The sequence below is a fragment of the Siphateles boraxobius genome, unplaced genomic scaffold (assembly GCF_051911475.1).
Source record: "Siphateles boraxobius isolate OS27281-9 unplaced genomic scaffold, OSU_SipBor_1 6, whole genome shotgun sequence".
Taxonomy (NCBI): Eukaryota; Metazoa; Chordata; class Actinopteri; order Cypriniformes; family Leuciscidae; genus Siphateles; species Siphateles boraxobius.
Window position 1 is genome coordinate 30640538 of NW_027509186.1, and position 14286 is coordinate 30654823.

Consider the following 14286-nt stretch of genomic DNA (forward strand, 5'->3'; position numbering starts at 1 on the left):
ATCTTGCTGATGACGACGTATGATATGATCCAAGCTGTATGTCTGTCAGTTATTTATATATGTATGCTTTACACTTTTAATGTTTTCTATCTTTAACTTCTTAAATTATTTGATTATAGTCATGTAAAGACTGATTCCTGAGGGAATATTTATTCAGTCTCATTTTGTTTCTTTGTGTTCAGCAGAACAAAGAAATGTAGGTTTGGCAGGTTTGGAACAACTTGAGGACAGAAAGACAGAATTTTCATGTCAGGGTGAAAAATCCCTTTAACACTAAACTGCCAATAATTTAAGCCACTGGGAGACCATGTGGTTGTCATTCACTGCATTGCATTAATAAAAACACAGTTCACAAAGTATTTTTTCAGGTTTTAATGGTATTTTCATGAGTTTACTGGGTGCTCAAAGCACATCACTGTAGCGTACCAATTTCTTGCGTACCACCATTCCTATAGAAATGACTTTTTTATTTCTCCCTTCAGCCGTCAGTTCTTCTCCACCTTAAAAGAGGGACCATGTGAACACCTAGATGCATTATCATTGCAAGATGCTCGAGCTGAAATGGAACAGATAAGGTGCTTGTCTTTACAAGTGTTTACAAATAAATAGTGAAAAGACATGCACTTGAAATGACTAGGAAATTTCTTAAAGCTAAAGTAATTATAGAAAACAAACTGATAAATAAATGAGAATCTTACCATCATTCCAATTCTCTGCATTAATGACTCCAGCACCGAACTGATTTCCGACCCTGTTGCAAACACAAAAAATTAAGTCCATTCTTTGGAAAACAAAGGATTAGAAAGCAAATGTTTTGCAATTAGCATAGATTGCACACTGTAACATCTGCTTTTTAGCCTTTTGCGTATCCCACCCTAAACCTTTCAACACTGTCTTGAGCACTGTTTGTAATACATGATGATACTATGGTGGTTTGTAAGCGTAGTATCCTGCATCAGATTAATCTCTAAAGGCTCATTTACACAATGGATGATAACTATAATAATAACAATAAAGATATAGTTCTAAAAAAAAAGTATTAATATAAAAGAATAGTTGAGTCCACACCACAACTAAAAAAGCACAGAAACGATATTGGAATCACTTTTTTCAGAACTTTTTTTTTTCAGCTGATGAACGATAAAAACATTGACAGTAATAAACAATGTTATTATCCATGGGTGTGGATGCTAATATAGTTATCTTTATAGCTATCGCTATTGGAGTGAACAGACCTTAAGGCATCTCTTTCAATGAATTTTGAAAGGCTTACCTGGCTATGTATTGACTGTACCCTGTCGTATCTGGGATACAGCTTGAGGTCATGGGGAAGGTTTCATCTCCAATCACCACCACCCCACCATATCCATATCGATTATCCTTACACTGTACAGAAACCTTTAATGAAACACAAACATAGAAAACCCCTCAATTTATAGCAGCCTATGGAATTAGGTTTGTTTTCAGTACTAATGGACCAACTACAATGACAATAAATAATAGATAATGTAAATATAACACAAAGACACATTTAAGAACTTTTTGAAGCAGAAAGTAAAACTTTATAAAGTTCAAAAACATTGATTAAAAGTAGATATTTAAAAATGAATTACTCTATTATTTCCAAAACTTGTGCTGCTTGTGTTGTATTTGAGGCCCTATTATTACAGACGACAATTTTTGTGCATGCAATGTTAGTGACATCATCCAAGCCATCATAGCCAAAATAAATAAATAAACTAAGCAATTTCAATACGGAATCACACCATCAGTGCTCGGGCCCTAACGAAAAGATAAAAAAATAAATAAATAGGTGCCTTACAAAATATAAACATCATTTGAAGGTCATGGCTTTTTCTGACATCTAAAAAGGCTAAAGCTACAATGCTAAAATTACAATGTTTTCAACTATTTATGTTGTGATGCTTCAGAAGGATAATAGAGAAGGAAATTAACCAAATGGAGGGGTTTTCATAAATTGTTGATGATTCGTTTTGACAAGAATTTTTCTATTGCTTTATTTACAGGTGGTTAGTACAGTGGATGTCCATTCATAACTGGTTTTGTAAAGCATGAATGAACCGCTATGTGATATTTACTTACCACAATATGACTAACCTCTTATGTCTTGACTATAACAAACAAAATGGTTTCATAACAATAGTTATCATAACTTTAATCATTATCCAGATACTTAAAACTATGCAGTTAACTCAACAGCATGGGGACCAGCATGTTGGCAATCAAGGTCATGCATATGCCACACTGAAGTCATCTAACGGTAAAATACCGTTCATATCGTATGTGTTTAAGAACAGATTTGCAATAAGCATTCCTCCTCCAATTTTGAAAAAACAAACACATTTGTAAGCTTACATGGTTGTATTAAAAATTTTACCTTTTCATTGCTGTCATTTGCAGATGTCATTTTTCTTTGCTATTCCGGAATTATTTAATTCCAGTATTTGCGTCACTTAAATGATACGTATTACACTATGTGTGACGTCAAGTCGTATAAATTTAACATCATCATTCCCTCATCAACATATTATATTATATACATTGTTTTACAATACATAGGAAATCAGTGTTATCTTTTCATATTCTAATGACACTAAATGAATTAATATAAGTATTTGTCGTTGCGTTTTCTCCTACCTTCTGCGGCAAGTGGTATAACTGGAAGTTCTCATAGCTGGATCTGGACAGCCTTCCATTTCCAAAAAGAATACACAACGTAATTTGTTTTTCTCTTGTAACTTTTCTGAAAAGTTCACTGAGTTCACTTAATTTACGTCCATTCGGGACTGATATTTGCTTCATGCCGGTCTCTTCCTCTGCTTCTCCTTATGCTGTGGAATAAAAGGCATCCTTTCCAACACACCGGAAGAGAAAACATTCCTGTAACACCCATTCCTTCCTGTATAAACAATAAACAATTTTGCTTGAAATATGCCCTGTATCCTTACAATCAGTAATACTGGCATTCCAGCGAACATGAGATGGTTTTATCTGAGAATGTTAGGCTGGGTCTCTTACATTTTTGATTTCTGTTCCTCTGTCAAAACCAGTTTCTTGCTTATTTTTTTTATTTTATTTATTCATTTATTTGACATGGACATTGCAATTAAACATAGTACAAAACAAGTCTGTGACTGATGCTATGCAAAAAAGAGTTTATAGCTATTGCTAATTTTCAACTCCAGTCCATGGTTGGGCCTTTACACTACAACATTTACTATTTCATCTTAAATTTGCATGCAAGTACAGGATTAACAAAAACACCTATTGCTTGGAAATAATGACGGTTCTTTGTTCATAATGCATATATTTTAACGTAAAATAAGACGATTAGAGACAAGACGTGCCAGGTGCGAAAGCTTGACAGGCGTAGCAACTGTAACTAGGGAGGGTGGGGCTTAGCAAAGGGTCAATTTCCTGCATTTGATTCACTCAAGATTTTCTGCATTGCAGACAGTTTATTTTGCTGCCACTCTGAACTGTATCAAAGTCCCTTTCAAGGAAAGTCTGTTCACTCAGTGGCCATATTTGCAATTCTCTGCAGCTAATTAGGGCATCCAGGGCCAGTTCCTATCTATTTGAATGGGGGAATCCTAATATCTCAAAATCTGCTTGCCAAACTCACCAATAAATAACATATTTCAAATCAGCAACAAAATCTGAGATGGACTGTCCCATAAATGTTGTTTCTTATGCTTAAATAGTGTTAAAAAGCTGCCTTTTCAGGCTAGACCAGCTAATGGTGATTGGCTCTTTTATTTAGTAGGTGGGACGTATTACGCCATATTGTGCTCTGTAGTTTCACCCAGTCAACAGGAGTGCACCGTCTTTTATATGTCTTTGACTGTATGTATCAGTTCATGCTTTTTCAATAATGAATGACAGCATGTATTGTCACTTTTACTATTTATTAATAAATTTAAGCATTTTAGATGGCATACACACTTAGAGTTATAGATTTATAGTTTTTTAAAGTTTTTTTTTTTTTTTAGAACTAAAGCTTATAGAAATAGGGAATGTAAAGGTTACATCACGGCGTGTTGCATTATGGGTCCGCCTTCATATTTATTTAATTTTTTACGCAAGTACAATACTTGAGTCAATGTACTTAGTTACTGTCCTCCACTACATACTACGTTTGATAAAAATTTGGTTGTGTATTGTATATTCCTTGATGTCTATGAAGGATAGTTGATGAATGATGTTGAACTTGTGGTTTATATTAGCAGAAGATAAAGCCAGGCCATATTGCATGAATTAAATTATATTTATTTTGTTTTCAATGAACAATTTGCTTATTTATAATTTGATATTCTGTACATCTTTTTACATACCTTTTTAAAATGTTTGTGAATCAAGTTTTTATATAACTGCTTAATAAATACAGTACATTAAGTGACAGTCTTGGGCTGCTAAATCATATGGATCAACGTTGTTTATCGTGGAACAGTTTGTCCAAATAACGTTTTTTGGCAGTGCCATTTAGTTTCTCCCGGTAGGGTTCCTTCTCTTTTTCTTTCAACTTCTCAATTTCTTCTGTTCTTCTTCAATTTTACCTCGTTTTAGCCAAACACATCCACAATTAAATGTCATAGCAACAGCCGGTGAAAAGGTAAACAGAGATCATGCCTGTAAACATGGCGCCCAAGTCCCATAATGCAACACTGCGTGACGTACCTTTACATTCCTGCTACAATAATTGTAGTTTTTTTTCCACTCTAATTGTGAATTTGATACATTCTCCCCCCTCTCTTTGGCTTTTTCTTCTTTCCCTTTGGATACACACGCTTCTCTTTTTCATAGCGTTCATCTCCATTCATCAGCTCATGGCCGTTGTCTCCCATGCCATCGGATGCCAAGAATCCTGGACAGATCCCCACATCAAGGTACATCAAGCCTTTTTGTTATTGAGTATTTTAAACAAATCATATTAATATAAAGTGTTTTATGTTACATTTTGATAGTTTGTACTTTTTGAGACATTTCTCACCATCTGTGAACGTTAGGCTGTCGGCACCCATATCATCAGTGTTTGTGGAGAAGCCTGCAGCTGCACTGATTTGTCCATTCACAGCAAATGAATCCAGCACTTGACCAGCAGCTGAGGAAACATGAAACAACTGTAAACAATACATACCACAAGAACACTTATAGTACACACACAATATACAATAAAAGATGTTGTATAGAACACACTTTTTTTTTTACAATAATGTATAATTTGTTAACATAAGTTAATGCAACTTTGAAAAATAGTTGTATAGCATTTATTAAGTTAATATTAATTGTTAATATACTTTAATATTTCAAGTTGTTTACATTAACATTACATATATAACTATATTTATAAATTAATTCAAGATTACTTCAACTTAAAGATTAATATATTAAATATATTATTTTAAAAAAATATATATAAAAAGGTTTAACATTTAATATTAGAATGATGAATGTGACACTAAAAACTGGAGTAATGGCTAATGAAAATTCAGCTTGCACTACAGAAATAAATTATATTTTAAAGTATATTAAAATAGAAAACCATTACTTTAATTTGCATTTCACAATATTACATTTTTTCTGTATTTTTGATCAAATAAATGCAGGCTTGATGAGCAACAGAGACTTTCAAAAACAATAAAAATAGTAATGTTTCCAAACTTTTGAATGGTACTGTACAGTATATGTTTAATATTATTTATTATAATATTGAATATTAAAGATTTAATTTACTCACCAGTTTGATTTCTTAATATATATTTCTCTCTCTCTCTCTCTCTCTCTCTCTCTCTCTCTCTCTCTCTCTCTCTCTCTCTCTCTCTATATATATATATATATACATACACATATATACATAGAGAGAGAGATATAATATCACATATTGAATACTTACCAGTGTGATTCTGCCCAGTAACTCTTACCCTACAAATTATTGTGGGGGGAAAAAATCAAATTAAACTTGAATATATTTTATCATACAAAATCAATAGGCTTAAAACTGAATGTATAGTAAAGCATGTGTATATGTGTCAAAGGTTTACCCATGATACCTGTATGAGTCAGTCACAAATGGAGTGCACCTCCGTACGGGAAAGGATTCTTTGTCATAAACCACTTCAGCATTCAACCCGAATTGGTCATCCTGACACTGAGCTGAAATCTGCAGAGTAACAACACATTGTCTATAGTGTTCAAGCAAATATTTAATAGTTCTCTATTAGCATAAATCATACGCACGTTATCAGTGTCTTCACATTGAAGTGGGATCTGAAAAGAAAATAAATAGAGGTAAATGAGTAAAATCCTGTGGAGAATTGATAAGCAAAATTTTCTTAGGATCAGTGATGATTCCAATTACTAAAACATTTCTTAAGAATGACGTTAGCATTCAATTCATGCTAAACTATCCAGAAGCCCCCAGTGAGTCTGGGTAGATCAGGCTCTGCTTTCTCTCTGTCTACGGTCCTCCTCCATCCCACATATTTGTCTTGCAAATGACTTTGAGGTTACCCCAGTAACCTACTTTTAAACGAACTAGACAGTGATCAAACGTGGTTTCTTTTTTCACCACTCTTCCACATGATGATCATAACAACATGTTTTGCAAAACAAACAGAAACTTGCGGCCTGCCCACAACACCTAGACCCATAGGCTAATGCTAACCTGCTTTCACACACTACCAAAAAAAAAACCAACACACACTTTCACTATATAAAGGAAGTTCATCTTCACAATATTGTAGGATTCGGATTCGGCTTCACTTCGCATAGAAAATATGTTCTTATTCTGCAATTTGTGCATATAAAATTCACATTAAGTACCCTTTTTTTTCCACGTGTCATGGCGTAACTGTTACCTCCCGAACTCTCGTTGCATCCGGGTTACTCTCAGCAGAGAACGCTGCTTGCACTCATACTGACTCATGCTGAGTCATATTTCTCCTCATTTATTGAAGAGCGTAGTTTCATATTTATTCATTTAAAACAATATTTAATAAGTTTTATACATAGTCTATTTCTTGGTTTTGTGACAGAGCCCTGACACTCCTGTTTTGTCTTGTCTGTGTGCCTTGTTTAATGTGCTTTTATGTCATGTTTTGTCTTGTTCTGTGTTGCACGCAGCTTGTATTTATCACTGGCTGTGTGGTTTCATGTTGTCATGTTTTGTGTGAACACGTGGCTTATGAGTGTTCTCATTGGCAGCATAGGTGATTTGAGCACATGGCTTGGGATGTGTGTTTCCTTGTGCCATGTGCTCTCCTGTCTAGCCCCTGCCATCTTGTTACCTGATTATTGGTGAATTTGCCCCGCCTGTCCTCCCTCGGTACCATCTTTTGTTTGCTTCCTTATTTATTCTTGTTTTCCCTCATCGGGTAGTGTTTGTTTTAATTTTTTACTTAATAAATAACCATTGTCCTGCATTTGAGTCCTCGCTACTTCTACCTACCCTAACCCTGATATAGAGGGTCTATATACTGTATAACTATATATAACTACAGACTACATATAACTTCTATACAGATTATGTACTGTGTTAAGAGACAGTCATGACGTGTACTCTCTTTAAGTTCACTTGAGTGGCCTTTTATTTCAATAATAATAATAATAATAATATTATAGCATCTGCATTGACTTCCATAGTATTGTTTTCCCCCTAATATGCCATTTTTCAAAATATCTTCTTTTGGGTTTAGCAGAAGAAAGAAATTCATACAGGTTTGAAACAACTTGAGGGTGAGTAAATTATGACAGAATTTAAATTTTTAAGTGAACTATTCCATTAACATTTCTAAAACATTCCATCTCACACCACTAGGTGATGATCTTGCACCACCATTATTGTGTCAAAGTAGGCACACAACAAATATGTTGCTTTATTTCCACCGTAGACGTACACAATAGCATATGGAAAAGACAATAATTGAAAAGACACAATCCCATTATGATAAAAAGGCACACAAAGAACTGGACTCTCTTCTACAGGGTCTCTTTCTCCTCCTGCCACAAGAGGGCGATAGAGAGGGCGGTTGGCACCAGACATTCCCAGTGGGATACTGGGAGATCCTCAGGGAGAGGTTTCACAATTTTACCAGCTGCTACCAAGTGTGATCTTAGAGCTGCACTATTGATTTCCAAACAAAGAAAGGTTCTTAATATATGACGCTTAATAACTTTTATGAAAATTGCAGTTTGCATTGTGTGCTGTTTAAGTTTCAGTCCTAATTTTGTCTTTGTTGGCATATGCTAGTTAAAACCATTGACTGGGCTTTAATGTTTTAACATAGCCACTAATGACATCACTACTTTAAGTTTATCCAGCGTCGGTTTTAAACTTAGATGCATATATGCTTTCGCTATACAACTTTTAAATATAAAGGTTCTTTATTTGCATCTGTGGTTCCATGAAGAACTTTTTAACATCCATGGAACCTTTTTATTACATATAAGTGGAAATACAGTGGGAAAAGCTTCTTTAGATTAATAAAACGTTCATACAAAGAAACAAAAACGGTTCTATTAGGAACTGTTCACTGAAAGGCCTTTGGGCCCTGGACCGGCTGGCTTGTGACCCGCCCTCTGCTAGTAAAGGGTCTGATAGACACCAGTGGGGTTCGGGCCCCTTTTGTACTGATCTAAGACTTGGGCCATACTCGCTCCATACAAGAAGTGTGCCACATTATCATCAATATATCCTACCCCCACAACCATCACCCCATGACACAATACATACATCCCCCCTCCTCGTGCTTTGTTTCTCACTCTCCCCTTCCATCCTGACACCCCCCATGGGGCCCCAAAGATGAAAAGAGAGCATCTGCTATATGTCTCTGTGGGTACTCTTTTAAAAACAGAGGCTGTGTTAGAAATGGATACGATATCATGCAACTTTACATTTAATTCACATGTATACGCTTTATTGTTATAAATAAATGTTTGTTATTAAAAACATATTTTTATTTATTTATTTATGTATTTTAAATAATATTGTTATAATTCAATTATAATTTTGGGGTCAGTTAGTTTTTTTAATTTTATGAAAATATTATATATAAAATATATTTTTTGGAAAAATATAGGAAAACATAACACATAAATGATTATTACTATTTTAAAAAACAGTTATAATAATTAAATTTAATATTTATTTTTTAATATTTTTCATTTTAATATATTTTAAAATGTAATTTTTTCCTGTGATGCAAAGTTACATTTTCAGCATCATTAGTCTTCAGTGTCACATGATCCTTCAGAAATCATAATAATATGCTGATTTGGGCTCAAGAAACATTTATTATTATTTTCAATGTTGAAAACAGTTGCGCTGCTTAATTATGTCGTGAAAAAGTTTTTTTTTTTTCAAGATTCCTTGATGGATAGAAAATTCAAAATATATATACATAGTCAACATTTGAAGTGGATCAATAAAGTTCATCAGAGTTGTCCTAAGACAAGAACAGGAATTGTTCAAAATTCAAGTATAACTTTGATGAAAGGTTTTGATCCACTTTTTTTTATATATAGTGTTACTGAAAATGCAATACCAAATGCATTGTGGGATACAGTACTGTTTTCTCTTTTGTATACTGCACAGTTTGGCAATTGTATTAGGAAATGTCATGTTTAAAAAAAATGCATACTATGCATGTATAATTTCTTCAAATATTGAAGAAAACGAATTCCGAGCAATGCCTAAAGACCCCATGAAAAATAGTAATAACTTTTTTTTTTGCATTAGGGCTAATTTAGGAGTCCTGCATCATTAGGCACATCAGGTGGAGCCATACGTCAAGGAATGATTCCACAGCTGGTTAAGATGCATCATGCGCCACATTCAGTGTCAAAGAGCACAGTATGGAATGAAGAAAGAGGGCTGATCATATATTATCCCTGATTATGATCTCATTCCTCTTACTTCTGTGCCTCATTGGTTCCTGCAGCAGTGATGCGTAATACCACTATGACATCACTAATGCATTCGGCTGCCTGTCTGCGCTGATGAATGAGGTCAGTTGGAGGCATCAGGGCCTGCTGCCAAACTCTCCTCCTCATACTCGCATATGCACTCGTTCTGGCCGGAGGCCATCCAGATGTATTTATCTAAAGGTTTATCTATTTTGGCAAATTAATATCAAAGCTTTTACTATTTACATGCAAAATAATGAAACGAGTTAAGCCTGTCACTCAAACTAAAACCTAAAAAGTACTGATGCACAACGCGGATAACTTAATTAATCTTAAAGTATTTTGCTTACTGCATTTAGATGTATATTAATTACCAAGTGATTTTTTTAATTCTTAATCTGACTAATTTACATTTTATTTCTATTCACTTGTGTATAACTGTATTCAGTTTCTGATTAAGGGTACATTTACACGACAATGATGTACTAAAAAACGGCAAAGTTTTTACTTTGCTTACTTTTTACTTTTAGCGTACAGTCGACAACATTGAAAAAACAATCCTAGTTCACACAGATCCATGAAAAAGACTAAAAATGCAGTATTCTTCTGCCAGACCAGTAGTAAGCGATGTCACCTTGTAAAGACACACCTGTAGACTGAACTGAACACATAATACGCATGCGTATGATGTCACTGTTTTCAAAAATTCGCGTTTTTTGTAGTTTACACAGACGACGATGACGGTATTTTTTTTCAAAAACTTGCACTTTGAAATCCGTTTTCAAAAGTTTGCGTTTTCAGGCCCCCAAACGAGTCGAAACTTTGTTTTTATTTGAAAATGGTGTCGTGTATTCACAGTTAAAAAGTTAATTTTGTTTTTCAGCATAGTAATTTTTTTTATGCTGAAGTGTTGAACTGTTCTTTTCTATAATGAAAGCATGTAGTTTCCAGGGCCTTCTAAAGCGTTTCATTTTTGACTGTACTGTCCCTTTAAATGTTTACAGTTATTGCATCAGCCTCTGTCATTCTTACATTTGCGATAAAGAGCTTCTGTCAGTTATAATTGCATTAAGATCACAGTAAAGGCAGGTTTCGCCCTCTATCAATGAATCTACCTGGATCCATCTGGCCGATGGGTCTAATTAAAGGCCCGATGCTGGTTAATGCACAGCGTGAGTCGAGGAGGAATAGAGAGAGCGTTTATTTATGTGTGAAGTTCTGTTCGTGCAACTCTCTCCACCTATCACACAACTGAACATATTTGAATTCGTGCCTCTGCCAGAAATGACCTCATTCTAATGCACACAGCTCTATCAGAGGCTGTCAGTATTTAATTCACTTTTGATTCAATGTTTAATTCATCACTGTCCGTTACACAACAACACCCCTCAGTGCCACAGAGCTTTTGTTCTTACTGGAGCTTTTGAAAGGTGCAATAAAAACACTTCTGAAATGATCTGTTGACAGTGACACCTTTTGCTGCAGATTATAAGTGGCGTACTGATACTGTCACAGAAGGGAAAATATGAGAGCGTCTTGGCCAATTGTTCATTTCCAGTATTGCTGAGGGTGAGATTCATTTCAGTGCATCATCACCTCCAGTCATTCAGAGTCCATCTGCCTGCCTTCAGAAGCCAAATGATGACGAGACTGAGCGTTTTAATGCACTGCTATTAATGGCTGCATTAACAGCACACATTCTGCAATAACTCACAAAGATTATTTGTTTTCATAAGAAATGAAACTTTTATGATTTTCCTAGTCAGTTAAAACTCTTTTAGTGTTGCTTGTTAGCATGCACAATTTGTCTGCTGTTGCTTGACTTAGCTTTGAACAAACTTTTGCATTTAAATAATTCCACATTGTTTGTGATACAGATATGAATGACACCTAAAATCATGAAGAGTATGCTTGGTGATTCGATCAGGAGTTTCGCCAGGTGGTATGTGGTTCAATGGATCAGAAAACTCATGGTTCGGGTGATATTAGGGTTTTTGAGTCATGGATCGGTTTATTTTTCGGATCAGCAATAAAAAAATAATAATATAAAGATAAATACAATATAACAAAGTTACAAATAAAGTTAGGCCTAACTGTAGTATTCAGGTACAGAAATGTAATAATTAGACCTAAATGTAAAATAACACAGTGTAAAATGAAATATAGATTAATATTTGCTCTTTTGTAAGCTGTATTTTGTTGTTTGAATAACATTATTGACTTAGACAATGGCAGGTATTTATAGGCTGCTGTCACTAAGACCTAACGCACGGATTCAAAATAATGATACACATCGAAATTTTTTCTCAACTGTTTATGTTCACTTAAGACATAACCGAATGCGTTTACGAGAATACTTGCAGAAACGGGTATTTTGACAAGTTTGTGTGCTTGTGTCTGTTCAAGAGCAAGGAGATGCGAAAGAGGAATCAATTAGTTGTTCCTACCAAATTGATTCCTCTTTTGAATCTCCTTAAAGTTGATATGGTTTAAAATCGCTTGAATGTGTAAATCGGCATGACAAAACACATGCAAAAAGATCAACTTTAACTCTGTGATGGTTAAATTTTACAATTTAACCAAAATCCCATAAATGTACAGCTATATAGACGAGAATATCAGAGAGATTTGGGGGTGGAAGCGACAACCTAGAAACAGCTTGGCAAAAACCATAACAACCACATAGCAACACCTTGGTAACCACCTACAACACTATCATACCAGGCAAGTTTTGTATGAGCAAGTAACTGATTCACTTTCAAACAGAAAAGAGACATTCAGTGAAATGCCCCATGTGTTACATAATCCATAAGCTTGATTTATATGTAATTATGCAGGAACTACTCAATATAAGCATATCTGGGATTATTTGGGGAACTGATTAGAATTTTAACTGAATTTTAAAGAACTGTTGGCATTATTGCACATGTAATAATTTATTGAACAATTGAACTAAAAAGACGCACAATCTTTGCACATTTTTTAATTTTGATTATGAATATTATATTTCCCTATCTATTTTTGTTCTGGGATTTCACCCCCTTCATTCTGCTCCACATACAAACTGATGTGCTCGTGTTTAAAAAAAACAATTATTTATATGTCTCATGGTTAACACATATCATATGCATAAAAAACAATCTGAAATTGATTTGTTTGAATGTTTTTGGCTAGTTCAACATCTATTAAATATAAAATCCATAATATGTTCATGCACTACCATTCAAAAGTTTTGGATTCAGTAAGATTTGTTTTTAAAGAAATTACTTTTATTCAACAAGGAAGCATTCAATTGATCAAAAGTGACAGTAAGGACATTTATATAAATGCTCTTTTTATCATCAAAGAATCCTGCAACAACAACAACAAAAAAAGCACAACTGTTTTCAACATTGATAATAATAAGAAATGTTTCTTGAGCAGCAAATCAGCATATTAGAATGATTTCTGAAAGATCATATGACACTGAAGACGAGTAATGATGCTGAAAATCCAGCTTTGATCACAGGAATAAATTATATTTTAAAATATATTCGAATAGAGAACAGTTATTTTAAATGTTAATAATATTTCACTGTTTTACTGTATTTTTGTTAAAACAAATATTTATTATAAAATAAAATTCTCTATTTTTTTCAGTCAGAGAACAATATTCAAATGGACAATTTTCTGAAAAACAAAAAAACAAGACCAATTTCAGAAATCCGTTGTCGCCAAAGGCTCTGTGATGTGTGGATTAGTCTCAATCTTCTCACACTTTGTGTATCATGTTCCACACTGAACACATGGCCGGTCTCACATGTGTCCAGGGGCTTTTGCATCTGTGTTCCCAGCACAAAAACGTGTGTGTCTATATATATGTGTGTGTTTTTGACCTTGTCAGCTGAGCAGGTCAGACTTCCGCTTCCTTTGGCTGAAGTCAATGCTGAGACGTGTGTATGTGTGTGAGTTCATGCAGGTCAACAACAGGGTGTGGAATGTGTGTTTCCCACACTGAGCCGAGCACTTTCTCATGCAGAATGTAAAAACATGTGTCATACCTCACTAAAGAGGGCGGAAATACCGCAGGGCCGCTGGGCCTCTGGCTATTGGACCGCTCGTGCCGGGGAAGCTGGGACCGGTGGGTGGGAGTTTTGTGAATCAGCTGGAGGCCTAAGATGGATGAGAAAAACAGAGACAGAATTGAAAGGAGCTGGACTGATAGCATGAGCCTCATCTGCTGATGAGAGCACATCTAGACGGGCCTGAACAGCCTGTAGCACTAGCTAACACAAAAAAGCGAGGAACGGCTCTGCAGAGAGCACAAAGACCCCGCATTTGAAGCTCAATGTGTTTGCTCATGGCAGAACTGTTCTGCCAAAA

The 14286-nt window shown here is 34.8% G+C and overlaps 2 protein-coding genes and 1 long non-coding RNA gene across 3 annotated transcripts; 1 reads left to right on the forward strand and 2 right to left on the reverse strand.

Annotated features, from left to right (window-relative positions):
* Positions 1 to 472: 472 nt before the first annotated feature.
* On the reverse strand, positions 473 to 2926 carry LOC143715664 (uncharacterized). The gene is made up of 4 exons (XM_077207436.1): positions 2659 to 2926; positions 1274 to 1398; positions 699 to 751; positions 473 to 556 (listed from the first exon to the last, which is right to left on the reverse strand). Exons 1-4 carry the CDS (start codon positions 2821 to 2823, stop codon positions 486 to 488), a joined length of 414 nt encoding a protein of 137 aa, XP_077063551.1. The 5' UTR covers positions 2824 to 2926; the 3' UTR covers positions 473 to 485.
* A 692-nt stretch (positions 2927 to 3618) lies between these two features.
* Positions 3619 to 6896, reverse strand: LOC143715665 (uncharacterized). Its single transcript, XM_077207438.1, has 6 exons — positions 6844 to 6896; positions 6259 to 6288; positions 6072 to 6181; positions 5915 to 5943; positions 5012 to 5122; positions 3619 to 4885 (listed from the first exon to the last, which is right to left on the reverse strand). The coding sequence occupies exons 1-6, from the start codon at positions 6862 to 6864 to the stop codon at positions 4740 to 4742; spliced, it is 447 nt and encodes a 148-aa protein (XP_077063553.1). The 5' UTR covers positions 6865 to 6896; the 3' UTR covers positions 3619 to 4739.
* Positions 4834 to 9913, forward strand: LOC143715666 (uncharacterized). The gene is made up of 3 exons (XR_013195852.1): positions 4834 to 4907; positions 5028 to 5143; positions 9758 to 9913. It is a non-coding gene; the product is annotated as an uncharacterized LOC143715666 (long non-coding RNA).
* Positions 9914 to 14286: the final 4373 nt, after the last annotated feature.